The sequence below is a fragment of the Tachyglossus aculeatus genome, chromosome 16 (genome assembly GCF_015852505.1).
Source record: "Tachyglossus aculeatus isolate mTacAcu1 chromosome 16, mTacAcu1.pri, whole genome shotgun sequence".
In the NCBI taxonomy this organism is placed as follows: domain Eukaryota; kingdom Metazoa; phylum Chordata; class Mammalia; order Monotremata; family Tachyglossidae; genus Tachyglossus; species Tachyglossus aculeatus.
In genome coordinates, this window is record NC_052081.1 from 865193 (window position 1) to 879803 (window position 14611).

The 14611-nt window shown below is 55.3% G+C and overlaps 1 protein-coding gene across 1 annotated transcript in view; it reads left to right on the top strand.

Annotated features, from left to right (window-relative positions):
* The first annotated feature begins 3252 nt into the window (after positions 1–3252).
* Positions 3253–14611, top strand: part of LOC119938121 (phosphodiesterase 4D interacting protein) — a 55684-nt gene continuing 44325 nt past the window's right edge. Inside the window, 5 exon segments of the mRNA XM_038757826.1 lie at positions 3253–3504; positions 9260–9336; positions 10126–10243; positions 10492–10646; positions 11289–11385. Of these exon segments, the coding sequence (XP_038613754.1) occupies positions 3364–3504; positions 9260–9336; positions 10126–10243; positions 10492–10646; positions 11289–11385 (588 nt within the window). The 5' untranslated portion in view covers positions 3253–3363.

Sequence of the window (14611 nt, forward strand, 5' to 3'; positions counted from 1 at the left end):
GGGAAGGGCAGGAAACTACCCAGAGCCCCTCCTCAAAGACCACGGCAGGAACTTGTGCAGAAAAAATGGCTTTTCCTCCAGATACTGCTGGGTCAGACCTGAACTATTGGCTCAGAGATTCAGGGAGCCCTCTTCTCCGTCATTAGCCTCTGAGCACAGGCTCTCCTCACCTGGACAGCAGGGGCTGGGGAAACGGAAACCCAGAAAAGCCACTTCTAGACTGTGAGCCTGCTGTTGGGTAGGGACCGTCTCTATATGTTGCCAACTTGTACTTCCCAAGTGCTTAGTACAGTGCTCTGCACACAGTAAGTGCTCAATAAATACAATTGAATGAATGAATGGATGATCCCCCACCTTAGACCCACCCCTCCCCCATATAGACAGCAGTCAGGCGAGACAGCCCCAGTCCGTGTGGAGCTTGTAGCCTAACGGAAGAGACAAGTGAACAGCAATTGCCAAAAACCATGATGAGCGAAGGAATAGAGTGTAGGATGCAAATGCTTCATAAAGGAAGCAGTTAAATACACCAATACGCGCAGATGCTGAGGTAGCTGTCTGGATGGGGAAGTGGGGGGAATCAATCAAGGAAGGGCTCCAGGATGAAGTGGCTTCTCCAGAGGCTTTTAAGAGGGAGAGAGCTGTGGGGAGGTCAGCGATGGAGGAGCAAAGAGCATGAGCTGGGGGGCAACGGAGGAGGAGAGACCAGAAAGCTTAAAGGGAGAGAGCCAATGGGGGCCTGGAAACTGACAATTAAGAGCTCCTCTTTGATGGGGAGAGAGATGGGGCCCCCGGAAGGTGCAGGAAAGCAGAGAGACATGCCCTGATGGGCAGCACCATATGGCTGTCACTGTGGCTATGGCCACTGGACTCCTAGCCAGGGGGACCCCAAAACTCTGATTTTCTGGCCATAGTATCCTATGGCTTTTTTCATTTCCCTCTTGTATTTATCCATGGCCTTGTCTTTTATATTGTCTTTGTGTTCTTGTTTTATCTTTCCTTCTGGGTCTGTCCTCAGTCTCCTTTCCCCCTTTATACTTAAACTTAGAGAAGCAGCATGGCTCAGTGGAAAGAGCACGGGCTTGGGAGTCAGAGGTCATGGGTTCTAATCCCTGCTCCCCCACGTCTGCTCTGTGACCTTGGGCAAGTCACTTAATTTCTCTGAGCCACAGTTACCTCATCTGTAAAATGGGGATTAAGACTGTGAGCCCCACGTGGGACAACCTGATTACCCTGTATCCATCCCAGAGCTTAGAACAGTGCTTTGCAAATAGTAAGCGCTTAACAAATGCCATCATTATTATTGTTATTATTAACTGTGGGTCCTTTGAGGGCCGGGGCCGTGCCTAATTCTCACTCGTGCATTTTTTCCCAGCACTTAGAACGGTGCTTTGCACACACCAAGTTCTTAATAAGTGCTATTAATACTACTACTGTAGGCCTGACGTGGACCCCACTGAATTTGTCCCGAGGGTGGGAACCGCCAGCAGTCCCCCACAACTCCTCTGCCTGCCCCTGGTCAGCCCTGCCTGGCCTTGGCTGGGGGGCCTCTTCCCTCTGCCTCCTGCTGTTCTTCCCCTCCCCCCAAGACCAGGTTTTCACCACCTCCCACAAAGCCAGCTGAGACCACTTCTATTTCTGGCCCTCCAGCCGGCCAGCCCTCCCACCCCCTCCCACAGTGAGTCAGCCTGGGGCCAGGCCTCCCCCCAACCCCACCCCTGGGACTCATAAATAACTTGTGCTTGGAAGAAAATATTAATGGGGGGTGGGGGGAGGATGGGCATGCTCGTGACCCCTTCCTGTTCAGTCCACCAGCCCCCAGCCAAGTTTCTTCTCTCCCACCCTTTTGTCCCAGATGCTGGGCAGAGGAAACCTTTGCTTTTTCCTCTCCTTCTCCACTAAACTTTCCTACTCATCCCGCCCTCTTCTCAGACAGTGCCCACCCTGTCTGGGTGCCCGCCCCGCCTCCCCGGAGTTTCCAGCCAGGCAGGGCTGTGCCCTGTGGTCTCTGGCCCCCGGTGAGCCTCAGGGACGCCAAATCTGCTGCAGCTCCAGCCCGCTGCATGGCCACTCTGCCGTGCTCGCTAGACGCACTGGGCTACTGTGGCTTCGCTTCGATACCGATTTCCTCGTCCGCCTAGGCGGTTCTCCTCAAATGCCTGTTTGACGGTCCCGGGCCCAGCTCCCTCGAGTCCCACATTGGTCAGTCCTGGTCTTGCGCTTTAAGGCACCCCCCAACCCCCACTCCCAACCCCCTTCCACTTTCAGGGCCAGCAGTTTGGGGCCATATTGGTCCCGGAGATGGGGAACACAACCCACTTGGACACCCAAAAGTCTCTCAGGGCCTCCCCAACACCACACACACCTTGCTGCCCCGGCTTGCTGTCCCCGCCGGCTCTGGGGCCCTGTGCGGGAATCGTCACATTTCTGGGAATTTGGCTCGAGGCTCCAGTCTTCGGCATCTAGTTGACCCGTGGCCCCCAGACCCTACCCTGGATCTCTGGCAGAAGCGAGGATGGCGGCCCCCACCCCACCCAGGGGGTTCGCGCCTTATGACCAGCTGGACGCTGCCTCCAGGGAGTCCCGATCCCAGCTGCCTCTGGGCCGGCCTAATGGCTGAGGGCCCACTCCCACCACCTGCTCCAGCTCCCTTGGGGGACCCCTCCCCAGAGCGGGAGGGGCCCGGACAGCCACCAGAGTGTCTTGCCTGGGGTCCTGTCTCCCTTCTTTCCAGGGAGCTGGTCCCCCCTGCCCTGGCTTCCTCTCCCCCCTACTCCCTGGGGGCTGCTGCTGGGACTAGGGATCCCTGAAAACCTCCTCCCTGCCCCCCAACTCAACCCCAACCATTTAACCCTGATTGGGTCCGAGGACGGGGAGTGTGAGGATGCAGCGAAGCCAGCAGAAAGGGACGCTGACATGCGGCCGTGGTATAACTGGGAACGGTGGCTCTCTCCAACGTTTTCTTGGTCCCAATCTCTCCGGCTGCCCCCTGTCTCTCTGTGTGTCCGTCCCTCTGCGGTCCGCTGCCTCCTCCTAGGTCGGTCTCTCTCTCTCTGTCCCCTCCCCTCCCCACCGAGGCCTGCTGGGGACTGGGGGCTGGGGCCGGGGGGAGGGGAGGCGGCAGCAGGGTCCCCGTCCTCGGGGGCTGGCTCGGGTTGCACCACTTGTGCCGGGATTCCTCAGATATCTGTGGGGTAAAAAAGGAAAGGGGAGGCCGGCGCCGCCCCCAGTGCCCAAGCTGACCGTTTGGGGACATGTGCCCCTAGTCCCCACAGGCTGTCCGGTCCGCTCCGCCTCGCCCTTCCAGCCCCCTCGATGCCCCTCGGCTGAGCGGGGAGGCCCGAGCCCCCCCATGGACCACCCGCCATGTCTAATGGCTACCGAACCCTGTCCCAGCACCTCAACGACCTGAAGAAGGAGAACTTCAGCCTGAAGCTGCGCATTTATTTCCTGGAGGAGCAGCTGCAGCGCAAGTATGAGGCCGGCCAGGAGGACGTGTACCGGAGGGTGAGTGTGGGGACGTGGTGTGGGGCATCTCTGTGTACCACCGGCCGTTCCTCTTCCCAACCTGGTGGCCAGGAGCCCCAGGCCCATGGGGAAGAGCCACGCACCACTCTGTATGACGCCATGCGGGAGGGGGCTAGAAAGGGACCGACACTTCTGCCCCCTACGAGAGGTGGGGCTGGGTTCGAGGGGAGGGGCTGCGAGGGGGGTGGGAGAAGGGGGACGTGGCCTGGGGGGGGCAGGGGGTGGCTATGGCCCTAGGACCAGCCCTAATCAGGCCAAGACCTCAAGAAGGGGCAGTCAGGTGCAGGGAGAAGGGGCCAAGTGTCCTGGGATCATTCATTCACTCACCAAGAGCCCGGGCTTGGGAGTCAGAGATTGTGGGTTCTAATCCCAGCTCCGCTACTTGTCAGCTGTGTGACCTCGGGCAAGTCATTTCACTTCTCTGGGCCTCAGTTCCCTCATCTGGAAAATGGGGATGAAAACTGTGAGCCCCACATGGGACAACCTGATTACCTTGTATCTACCCCAGTGCTTACAACAGTTCTGGGCACATAGTAAGTGCTTAACAAATACCAACATTATTATTATTATTTATTGAGTAATAAGCGCTTGGAAAGTACACTACAGCAATGAAGAGATAATCTCTGCCCACAGCGGGCTTACAGTCTGGTGGGCAGGGAGACAGACTTCAATACAAGTAAACAGGCATCGATATAAATAAATAGCATTATAGATATATTCAAACCCACATTCATAAGTGCTCTGGGGCGGGGAGAGGAGCAAAGGGAGTGAATGGAGGTGACGTGGAAGGGAGGGGGAGCTGGGGGAAAGGGGGCTTAGTTTGGGAAGGCCTCTTGGAGGAGGTGTGCCTTCAGTAGGGTTTTGAAGGGGGGCCAGCCTACCTGGGGCAGCGGAAGCATAGAGGTGGTGTCAGCACCAACAAGGCTGGGCCCTTCAGCTGCCGCCCTCTCGCGCAGGTGTCTTGGGTATTTTCCGGTTGGTCGACAAGTTTTCCGCTTCTTTTTGCCTGTGTGGACAGCGCCGGGCGGGGCGGAGCCGTCTGTCTGGCAGGATTGAAGCAGCATGGTGTAGTGGTTAGAGCACGGGCTTGGGAGTCAGAAGGTCATGAGTTCTAATCCCGGTTCTGCCACTTGTCTGCTGTGTGACCCTAGGAAAGGTACTTGACTTCTCTGGGCCTCGGTTACCTCCTCTGTAAAATGGGCAGTAAGATTGTGAACCTTATGTGGGACAAGGACTGTGTCCAACCCAATTTGCTTGTATCCACCCCAGCACTTAGTACAGTGCCTGGCACATAGCGCTTAACAAATACCATGTTTATAATTTATTATATATTTATCCAGGCCCACTGCGGCTTCCACCCTCACCCCGGGCCTGAGCCGGGTTGCCCACCGTGGGAGGGGGCCGCGGAGCTGTCTGTGGAAGGGGCTGGGGGTGCTGCGGTCCGGGGTGACGCTCCCCCTGCCCGTGGAACAACACCCCTCTTCTGCACCCCCGAGGCTGGTCCTGTATGACTAGGGACGGCTGCCATGGCAGTCTTGGGGTATTGCGGAGGCTTCCTGGGGCCAGGGCACCCCCCAAAAACTCCCCGGTCCTCGGCCATGCGCTCCAATTACCCCGGAATTTATGTTGTCCGTCCCCGCCCCTCCAAACTGCAAGCTCGCTGTGGGCAGGGAATGTGTCTACCAATTTTGTAATATTGGACTCTCCCAAGCGCTTAAGACAGTGTTCTGCACACAGTAAGCGCTTAATAAATACGATTGATTGGTTGATTGAATTGGCAGGCTCTTGAGCCCGTGAGCATGTGGATTTGGGCTTGGGGCTGGGTTTGCTGGGGCAGCCAGGTCAGAGACGATCAGCTCCTGTTGGACTGCCCTCACCCAAGCGCCTAGCACAGTGTTTAGCATTCATAGGCCTCCAAGAATAAGCCCTAATTGATGATCCCTCCCTTTCTGTTTATGACGCGGTCATCGCCAACATCAGTGTTTACTGAGCTCCCGTCACCGTCATCAGTGTTTATTGAGCTCCCGTCATGTGCGGGGCCTTGTCCCGGACACCAGCCCTGGGTGGGGTCCCCCTCCCCCCCCGCCCCCCGCCTGTCTTCCCAATTCACCTAGGGCTGCCCCCTCCCCTTTCCCACCATCTTGCTGTATCGTCCTAATAGCTGGGGTCTCATCCAAGAAACAACGAAGCCCTGTGGATGTAGCCCAGGCCCGTGAGTCAGAAGGCCTTGGGCTCTAAAATGCCAGTTCCACCATTTGTCTGCTGTGTGACCCTGGGCAAGTCACTTCTCTGTGCCTCAGTTCCTTCATTTGTAAAATGGGGATGAAGACTGTGAACCACATATGGGACATGTACTGATGAGCTCGTATCTAACCCCGGAGCTTACTACAATGCCTGGCACACAGATACCATAAAAAAGGTGATTATGGATCTTTTGGGCCATGTAAACCACTGCACTGTTCCCTGCAGCCCAGAGACGCTTCATTTCCCTCAAAAGCCAGAGAGGTCCAGTTAATTGTCCAGCCCCGCCTTCATGTTGCCACATTCCCTCACACCAGACAGGGGAATTGCGGGTTCACTTCCCTCACGTGAGGAAAGAGAGAGAGAGTGTGTGAAAGAGAGAGAGAAAGAAAGAAATGCTAGTGAAACGGAGCAGCCATAGAAATAGCTGCTTCTGCAGCCCGAGACAAAGGCAAACAGCTGCTGTTTTGCCCAAAGCTAGGGGCATAAGCTGGTCCCTGTATATCTGCTGCTGTTGCTGTAGCTTTCTGAGCTGTCATCTCTGTCCGCAATGCCTGACACCGCGGCCGGACTCCCTTGCAGGCTTTGAAGTGTCCCTGGAAATTTAACAGAATTGGAGAATCCTGGTGTCCGTGGTGGAGAAGGTGGGGCGGTGGCTGGGACCCTGGAACAGGCCAGGCAGGGAAGGATCCTGGCAGATGGAGTGTGGGAGCCAGGAGGCCCCCCGCAGCTCTGTGGCTCAACTGACTCACCCTCTCCATCTCTCCCTCCGCCCTCCCGAGAAGGGAGACACGTGTCTCCTCGGGCCTGGTCCTGTCGCCCACCGCCTGCCTTTCATCTTTAACCTTTAACGGGGGTGATTGTGCCGCGTGGGGTGGGAGGAGTGGGGCTTCAGCTTTCAGCAGCTCCCCTCCTCTCCCACACGTTTCTCCTCTTGTCCTCACTGTGTGTGTTCTGGCTGGGCCAGCCTTTTTTCCCTGTGTCCAGCTTGATTTGGTTGTATTCACCCCAGTGCTTAGTACAGTACCTGGCATATTTGCTTAACAAATATCACAATTATTAATACTGAGGAAAGGAACTGTGTCTTTTGATTTACTTGTTCACTTCTAAGCTTCCCGTCCAGCACTCTGTGCCGAATACAGGGCAGGCATCTTTCCCTCCTCACAAAGAGGGAAAAGCAGCATGGCCTAGTGGATAGAGCACAGGCCTGGGAGCCAGAAGAACTTGGATTCTAATCCCTGCTCTGCCACCTGTCAGCGGTGTCACCTTGGGCAAGTCACTTGATTTAAAATGGGGATTAAGATTGTGAGCCTCTTGTGGGACAAGGTCTGGATTCAACCTAAGTAGTTGCACCTACCCCATCACTTAGAACAGTGCTAAGCATATAGCAAGTCCTCAACAAACATCATTAAAAAAAAAAAAAGAGGGTGCCCAAAATAGTTGCCTGTGCCTACTGTGCACCTACTGTGGGGCAGAGCCCAGTCCTGGGCACCTACTGGTCACCGAGTGCCAAACTGGGCACTTGGGAAGTCATCCCTGCCTTCAAGGAGCTGACAATCTGTACTTCTTCTTGAAGAGCTTTCCAGAAGGGGAAATGTTTCAACCTCCCTAGCCTGTCCCTCAGGGACCCCATGGGGAAAGGTGGGGCTGCAGGGGGTATAGGAAGCCAGAGCCCGACTCTCCAGATGGGGTGAGGAGGAGGGGGACACACCCTGCTGAGCCTTTCATGGGAGTGTCTGGGACCTCTGACCCCAGTCTCCCATCCCCCACCTCGAATGGGTGAGGGTTCAGCCATCATCCAGGCTTGCTCACGGCTAGCTGTTGACTCAGTCGATGACAACCTGACCCGAGAGCAGAATCCAGGACTCCTTGGGCTACTGAGCATCCCCAATGGTGCCCATCAAAGGCGCAGTGTAGCCATGTGGGCACCATGCAGGGCGAGAGGCAGGCACCTGGCGTCCTGGTGTCTGTTCCTAAGCTGGGCCTCTGGAGACCTGTGTGGCCATGCTTGATCACTCAACCTCTTAGTTGGGTCAGAAGTCACCCTGGAGCAGGGGGGGGCCACCAGGGTTCCTGGAGCCACGGGGCACAGAGTGGGGAGGTGTGGGATTCCCTTTGTACCCAGTTCCCTTCTTCCAACCTGCCCCAGGGCAGCAGCCGGCAGTGAGGTCCCGGGCTCTGGCTGTGCTGCTGGCTTCACTTCACCCAGCCCTCTCCTTCCACTCAGTGGCAGCGATGTAGCAAGGGGAATGGGAAGAGTAGTCTTGGGGGGTCAGGGGTCAGGAGCAGCCTCCAACAATCAAAGGTGGTGGGGGTGCTTAGGGCCTCCCTGTGAAGGGAGATTGACTTGGGTGGGAGTGGAGAGGCCACTCTCCTCCAGGAGGCCTTCCCAGACTGAGCCCCTTCCTTCCTCTCCCCCTTGTCCCCCTCTCCATCCCCCCATCTTACCTCCCTCCCTTCCCCACAGCACCTGTATATATGTATATATGTTTGTACATATTTTTTTACTCTATTTATTTATTTAATTTATTTGTACATATCTATTCTATTTTATTTTGTTAGTATGTTTGGTTTTGTTCTCTGTCTCCCCCTTTTAGACTGTGAGCCCACTGTTGGGTAGGGACTGTCTCTATATGTTGCCAATTTGTACTTCCCAAGCGCTTAGTACAGTGCTCTGCACATAGTAAGCGCTCAATAAATACGATTGATGATGATGATGATGATGATGATGGAGAGGAGGCCAGGGAGCTAGTACCATGGGGCAGGACTGGCAGTGTAGAATTCCACCCCCAACAGCCCTGCTGGGCTCCTGGTTTAGGTCTGCCCCTTCCTCCAGTTTTCTGCCCTAGTCTGGGGTCCAGGCAGGCTAGTGTAAGATTATGCCCCTCCCTGAAGCTCCTCCCCACCCATAGGGAAGAAGAGCTTCCCCCTTCTCCCCCACCCCACAACCAGCCTGCCGAAGCAGGGAGCCAGGGTGTGCCCTGGGGCTATTTTGGGCCTAGCTGCGCAGCTGTCCCCTTCTATTTGGGGAAAGGGTAATGGGACCCGGGACCTGGCTCACCCAAGGTGACTTTGATGCACTGAACCCCAGCCTTGAGCAGGCCCTGCTCCAGGAAAAACCTGGTTTCTTTACCCTAGCCTCCTTGATGGGGGAGGAGCTGTCCTGAGATAGAACAGGCTGGCACTTGGCCTCTCCCTCTCCTTTGAGTCAACAAAGCCAATTCAAGCCAAGACCCCTCCTTACACTCAGGCCTAGGAATATCTGGGGAGGCCGGATCTCACCACCCGACCCCTAAGGGGGTGAGATGCAGCTCATTAAAAGGATTTGGGTTTGGAGACCTGAGAGGCCCAGGATAGAGAGGCTGGTGGTGACTAGGGCCTGCTGGGGGCTGGCCCAGGGTGACTTTTCCAGGGGTGGCTCTGCCTGGGTTGGCCATGCGTGGTGTGGCCGTGCCCAGGGTGACCATGCCTCGGTGCTCGGGTCTGCTTTCAGAATATCTCTCTGCGGGTGGAGGTGGAGAGTCTGAAGCAGGAGCTACAGGAGAAGCAGCAGGGCCGAGATCCCACTTGGTAAGTGACATCTGGCCTGAGGGAGCCATTGGGTGCTCCCGGCCTGGGATCATGATGCCATCCCCTGGGTACTATGGCTCAGGTGACCGGATGCTCTGTTGCTTGGCAGCACCATCCTAAGATTCCCCACTTTGGACTCTCGACATATCCTGGCCCCTAGCTCGTAGATGGGGGAGGCTGCTGTGAAGTTTTTATTATGGCATTTATTAAGCGCTTACTATGTGCAAAGCACTGTTCTAAGCCCCGAGTTGGACGGGGAGAGGGCTGAAGCCCCTAATAGAAGGCCCTCAGGGGATGATGGCTTTGACTTGTGCGTGGGAATAGCCTGAACTCAGAAGTCAGAGCCCATCCCCTCTTCCCCTACATGTTTAGAGCATGGAGCCTGGCACCAGAACCTGGCCTAGGGCAGGCTGCCCTCCCCAAATACGGTCCAGGGCTGAGGAGGTGTCGACCCATCTCGCTCCTGCCCCCACCAGTCCATTCATTCCACCCAGGGACTGAGCCAAGAATAGGAATGGAGGCACCAGGCCTGGTGAACCTGTCCCATCCCATTCCAGGGCCTTCCCCGGGAGAATGGAGGGGAGTAGGGAAGATCTGCCCCCGCCCCGCGAAGGGGAAGTGGGATCAGGGTGAGGATAGCCTCCAGGGTCCTCCTAATGGGAACCGAACAGCCCATCATGGAGCTGCCTATCCCCCGGCACCTTGAGGGTATCCCACCAAGGGCCCGGAAGCCAGTCACCAAGTTTGGCTGGCAGCACCCCAGTTGATGGGGTTCTTGGGGGCTTTCAGGGGCCCGGCAGAGCCTGAGGCTGGTCAGGATGAGCCTGGACGATGTCAACAGGAAGAGGATCGAGGGCAGGAGGAGGAGCGGGAGTGCCAGCTGGACAGCAAGGGCCAAATTCTGCAGGTGAGACCAGGGTGGGGCTTCCAAGACCCCCTCCTAATCCCCACCCTATGGCTGGGAACAGGACCCTGCCATGCCCATCCCCATCATCCCCCCCAACCCTCAGCCCCCCACACCTCCCTCCACCTTCCCCCTCAGCTTCAGCCCCTACTCCAGCACCCCATCTTCCCCCCCACAACCCCTCAGCCCCCAGCCCCACTCCAGCACTTCTAGACTCCTCTCTGAAAGTCTCATCCCCATCCCTCTTGTAGGAGGCGAAGAGAGCCAGGAGCGAGGCCAAGAGCCCAGAGCCTGAGGCTGAGGGCGACGTGGACCTGACCGACGGTCTGGAGGAGACCACCGGGGCAGTGATGCCAAGCACATGGATCCTGCCCACTATCTGTCACCCTGCCCTGACCCGGGACAGGTAAGCTCCTCACCTCCCAGTTCCCTTTGCTTGGGACCCTGGCTTCAGGTTGTGGGAGGACTTAAGAGGGGGGCACCCAGGGTCCAGGCATATCCCAGAGACCAGCACAGATGGGCCAACCGACTCCAAGAGTCAGCCAGCAGAGCAGGCCTGTCTACTCCTTGTCTAAAGGCACCCTTGACCTTTGTTTGAGTCCCTGTTGCCTCTTGCTCTGCCCTGCCCTGGCCTCTCCTCCTCAGATCCCCAGGGAATCAGGCAGGGGGCCTAGTAGGGGGCCAAGGATCCCTCAATACTGAAGGAAGGCACCTGGGACAGTCTGCTCTCAGTTGTCATACCAATGAGGACGAGAAAGTTCGGATAACTGAAATTTGCAGATAATCCAAAAACCCCATTGATGTGGATGGTTGCAACTTCCCCTTTTCACCATGGAAACTCTTCTAAGAGTCACTGACAACGAGTAAAAAGGGGTTGATGGGAGAGTTATCTCCTTCCTGGCCAAGTCCACCCACCCAAGGCGATGATCCTGAATAGTCAAATGGTGGCCAGAAGGTTTGGAGAACAGCGGCAAAGGCCCCAGATAATTCACATGCTGGATAACTGAGAGTCGGCGGGAAGTGACCGGCTTCCCCCTATTCTTCCCAGGAGGGTAGCTGAGCTGAGTCAAGGCCTGGCTGCCCGTGAGGAGCAAGTGCAGAGGCTTCAGCTGGAGCTGGAGGAGCCGAAGGGCATGGAAGTGCAGGTGAGGCCCCTCCTGAGTGCCCTCGAGTGACCCTAGCCCAATCCCCATCCCGTTCCCTCCCCCGGGGAGGCAGCCAGAGCGGCTGACTTGAAACCGTGGGACTTCCCAAAACAAAACAGATCCATCTTGGCTTACTATGGTAAGAGACCCTTTCCTAGGGTGTGGGAACCTGGGCGGGTGGGGTGGACACCCAAAGGAGGCCCAGGAAACGCTGGGGAAGCAGTGTGGCCTAGTAGAAAGAGCACAGATCTGGGAGTAAGAGGACCTGGGCTCTAATTCCAGCTCTGCTACGTGCCTGCTGTGTGACCTTGGGCAAATCACTTAAATTCTCTGTGCCTCAATTTGCCTTATATGTACATGGGGGTTGAGCACCCATTTTCCCTCCTATTTAGAGTGTGAATTCCATGTGGGCAAGGGACTCTTTCCGAGCTGCACATACTGTATAGACCTCAGTACTTAGTATAGTGCTTGACACGAATGGGCTGTTAACAAATATTATTATGTCGGGGCAAAAATCTTTTTGGATGGACCGAGCAATACAGATGTCTGCTTAGATGGCCCATTGGTCATGAGCCACTGACCGGAGAAATGTTAATTGGGCCGAGGACTGGGATCTTGGAGCTGGTGAGCTAGGTCCAGGGCAGAACGGTGCTTAGGGAGAGATCCACATTCACCATCTCTCCCCTATTTGGAGAGATCCCGGGTTCAGAGGGGAAAAGGCAAGCCTGACAATTGCCTCCGAACACCTGGGCGTGTAATAAGCATATAATGAAAAGCAGCATGGTCTAGTGGATAGAACAGGGTCCTGGGAGTCAAAAGGACCTGGGTTCTAATCCTGACTGCCACGTCTGCTGTGTGACCTGAGGCAAGTCACTTCATTTCTCCCTGCCTCAGTTCCGTCATCTGTAAAATGGGGATTAAAACTGGGAGCCCCTTGTGGGACATGGACTGTGTCCAACTTGATTACCTTGCCTGGCATATAGTAAGCGCTTAACAAATACCATAAAACACAAAACAAACAAGCCCATGTTATTGTGGTAAGTAAATTAAGGGAGCATACCTTAGCTGGAAGAGCACGGGTGTGGGAAGCAGGAGATGGAGATTTTAGTTCCAAAACGTTGTCCCTGCCCTGCTGGGCGACCTGAAGCGAATCACTGACTCCCTCGGGGCCTCAGTTCTCTTATGGGAAATGGGAGTAATACTTGCCTCTCCCTTCCTTGTGGGGGTAAAGTGCTCTGGAAAAATCAAAGTGTGGATCACGTTGAAGGGGTTGTCGCAATGATTAAAGTGACCAATACAGTGGCAGGCCACAGCGTCCGGGAGGGAGCACTAGGTGGAACTCGGAGAGGAGTCTTCAGGGATAATAATAATAATTATGATGGCATTTGTTAAGCACTTACTATGTGCAAAGCACTGTTCTAAGCGCTGGGAAGGATACAAGGTGATCAGATTGTCCCTCACAGACTTCACGTGGGGCTCACAGACTTCTTCACTTGGCTCAGTGGAAAAGAGCACGGGCTCTGGAGTCAGAGGTCATGGGTTCAAATCCCAGCTCTGCCAGTTGTTAGCTGTGTGACTTCGGGTGAGTCACTTAACTTCTCTGTGCCTCAGTTACCTCATCTGTAAAATGGGGATTAAGACTGTGAGCCCCCCATGGGACAACCTGATCACCTTGTAGCCTCCCCAGCGCTTAGAACAGTGCTTTGCACATAGTAAGCGCTTAGTAAGCATAGTAAGTGCCTTCTAGACTGTGAGCCCATTTTTGGGTAGGGACCCTCTCTATATGTTGCCAACTTGTACTTCCCAAGCGCTTAGTACAGTGCTGTGCACACAGCACTCAATAAATATGATTGAATGAATAAATGCCATCATTATTAATAATAACAGTGATGGCATTTATTATCCCCACTTTACAGATGAGGTAACTGAGGCCCAGTGAAGTGACTTGCCCAAAGTCACCCAGCTGACAACTGGCAGAGCCGGGATTTGAACCCATGAGTTGTGAGCTCTTTCCATTGAGCCCGGGGGCCGGAGGAGGGAGGGTCATTGGCCTTCTAAACTGTGAGCCCGCTGGTGGGTAGGGACCGTCTCTATATGTTCCCAACTTGGACTTCCCAAGCGCTTAGGACAGTGCTGTGCACACAGTAAGCGCTCAATCAATCAATCAATCGTATTTATTGAGCGCTTACTGTGTGCAGAGCACTGTACTAAGCGCTTGGGAAGTACAAGTTGGCAACAAATAGAGACAGTCCCTACCCAACAGTGGGCTCACAGTCTAAAATGAGGAGACAGAGAACAAAACCAAACATACTAACAAAATAAAATAAATAGAATAGATATGTACAAGTAAAATAAATAAATAAATAAATAAATAGAGTAATAAATATGTACAAACATATATACATATATACAGGTGCTGTGGGGAAGGGAAGGAGGTAAGATGGGGGGATGGAGAGGGGGACGACGGGGAGAGGAAGGAAGGGGCTCAGTCTGGGAAGGCCTCCTGGAGGAGGTGAGCTCTCAGTAGGGCCTTGAAGGGAGGAAGAGAGCTAGCTTGGCGGATGGGCAGAGGGAGGGCATTCCAGGCCCGGGGGATGACGTGGGCCGGGGGTCGACGGTGGGACAGGCGAGAACGAGGTACGGTGAGGAAATTAGCGGCAGAGGAGCAGAGGGTGCGGGCTGGGTTGGAGAAGGAGAGAAGGGAGGTGAGGTGGGGGGGGCGAGGTGATGGACAGCCTTGAAGCCCAGGGTGAGGAGTTTCTGCCTGATGCGCAGATTGATTGGTAGCCACTGGAGATTTTTGAGGAGGGGAGTAACATGCCCAGAGCGTTTCTGGACAAAGACAATCCGGGCAGCAGCATGAAGTATGGATTGAAGTGGAGAGAGACACGAGGATGGGAGAGCAGAGGGAAGGCTGACGCAGTAGTCCAGACAGGATAGGATGAGAGCTTGAACGGGCAGGGTAGCGGTATGGATGGAGAGGAAAGGGTGGATCTTGGCAATGTTGCGGAGCTGAGACCGGCAGGTTTTGGTGACGGCTCGGATGTGAGGGGTTGAATGAGAGAGCGGAGTCGAGGATGACACCAAGGTTGCGGGCTTGTGAGACGGGAAGGATGGTAGTGTCGTCAACAGAGATGGGAAAGTCAGGGAGAGGGCAGGGTTTGGGAGGGAAGACAAGGAGTTCAGTCTTGGACATGTTGAGTTTTAGGTGGCGGGCAGACATCCA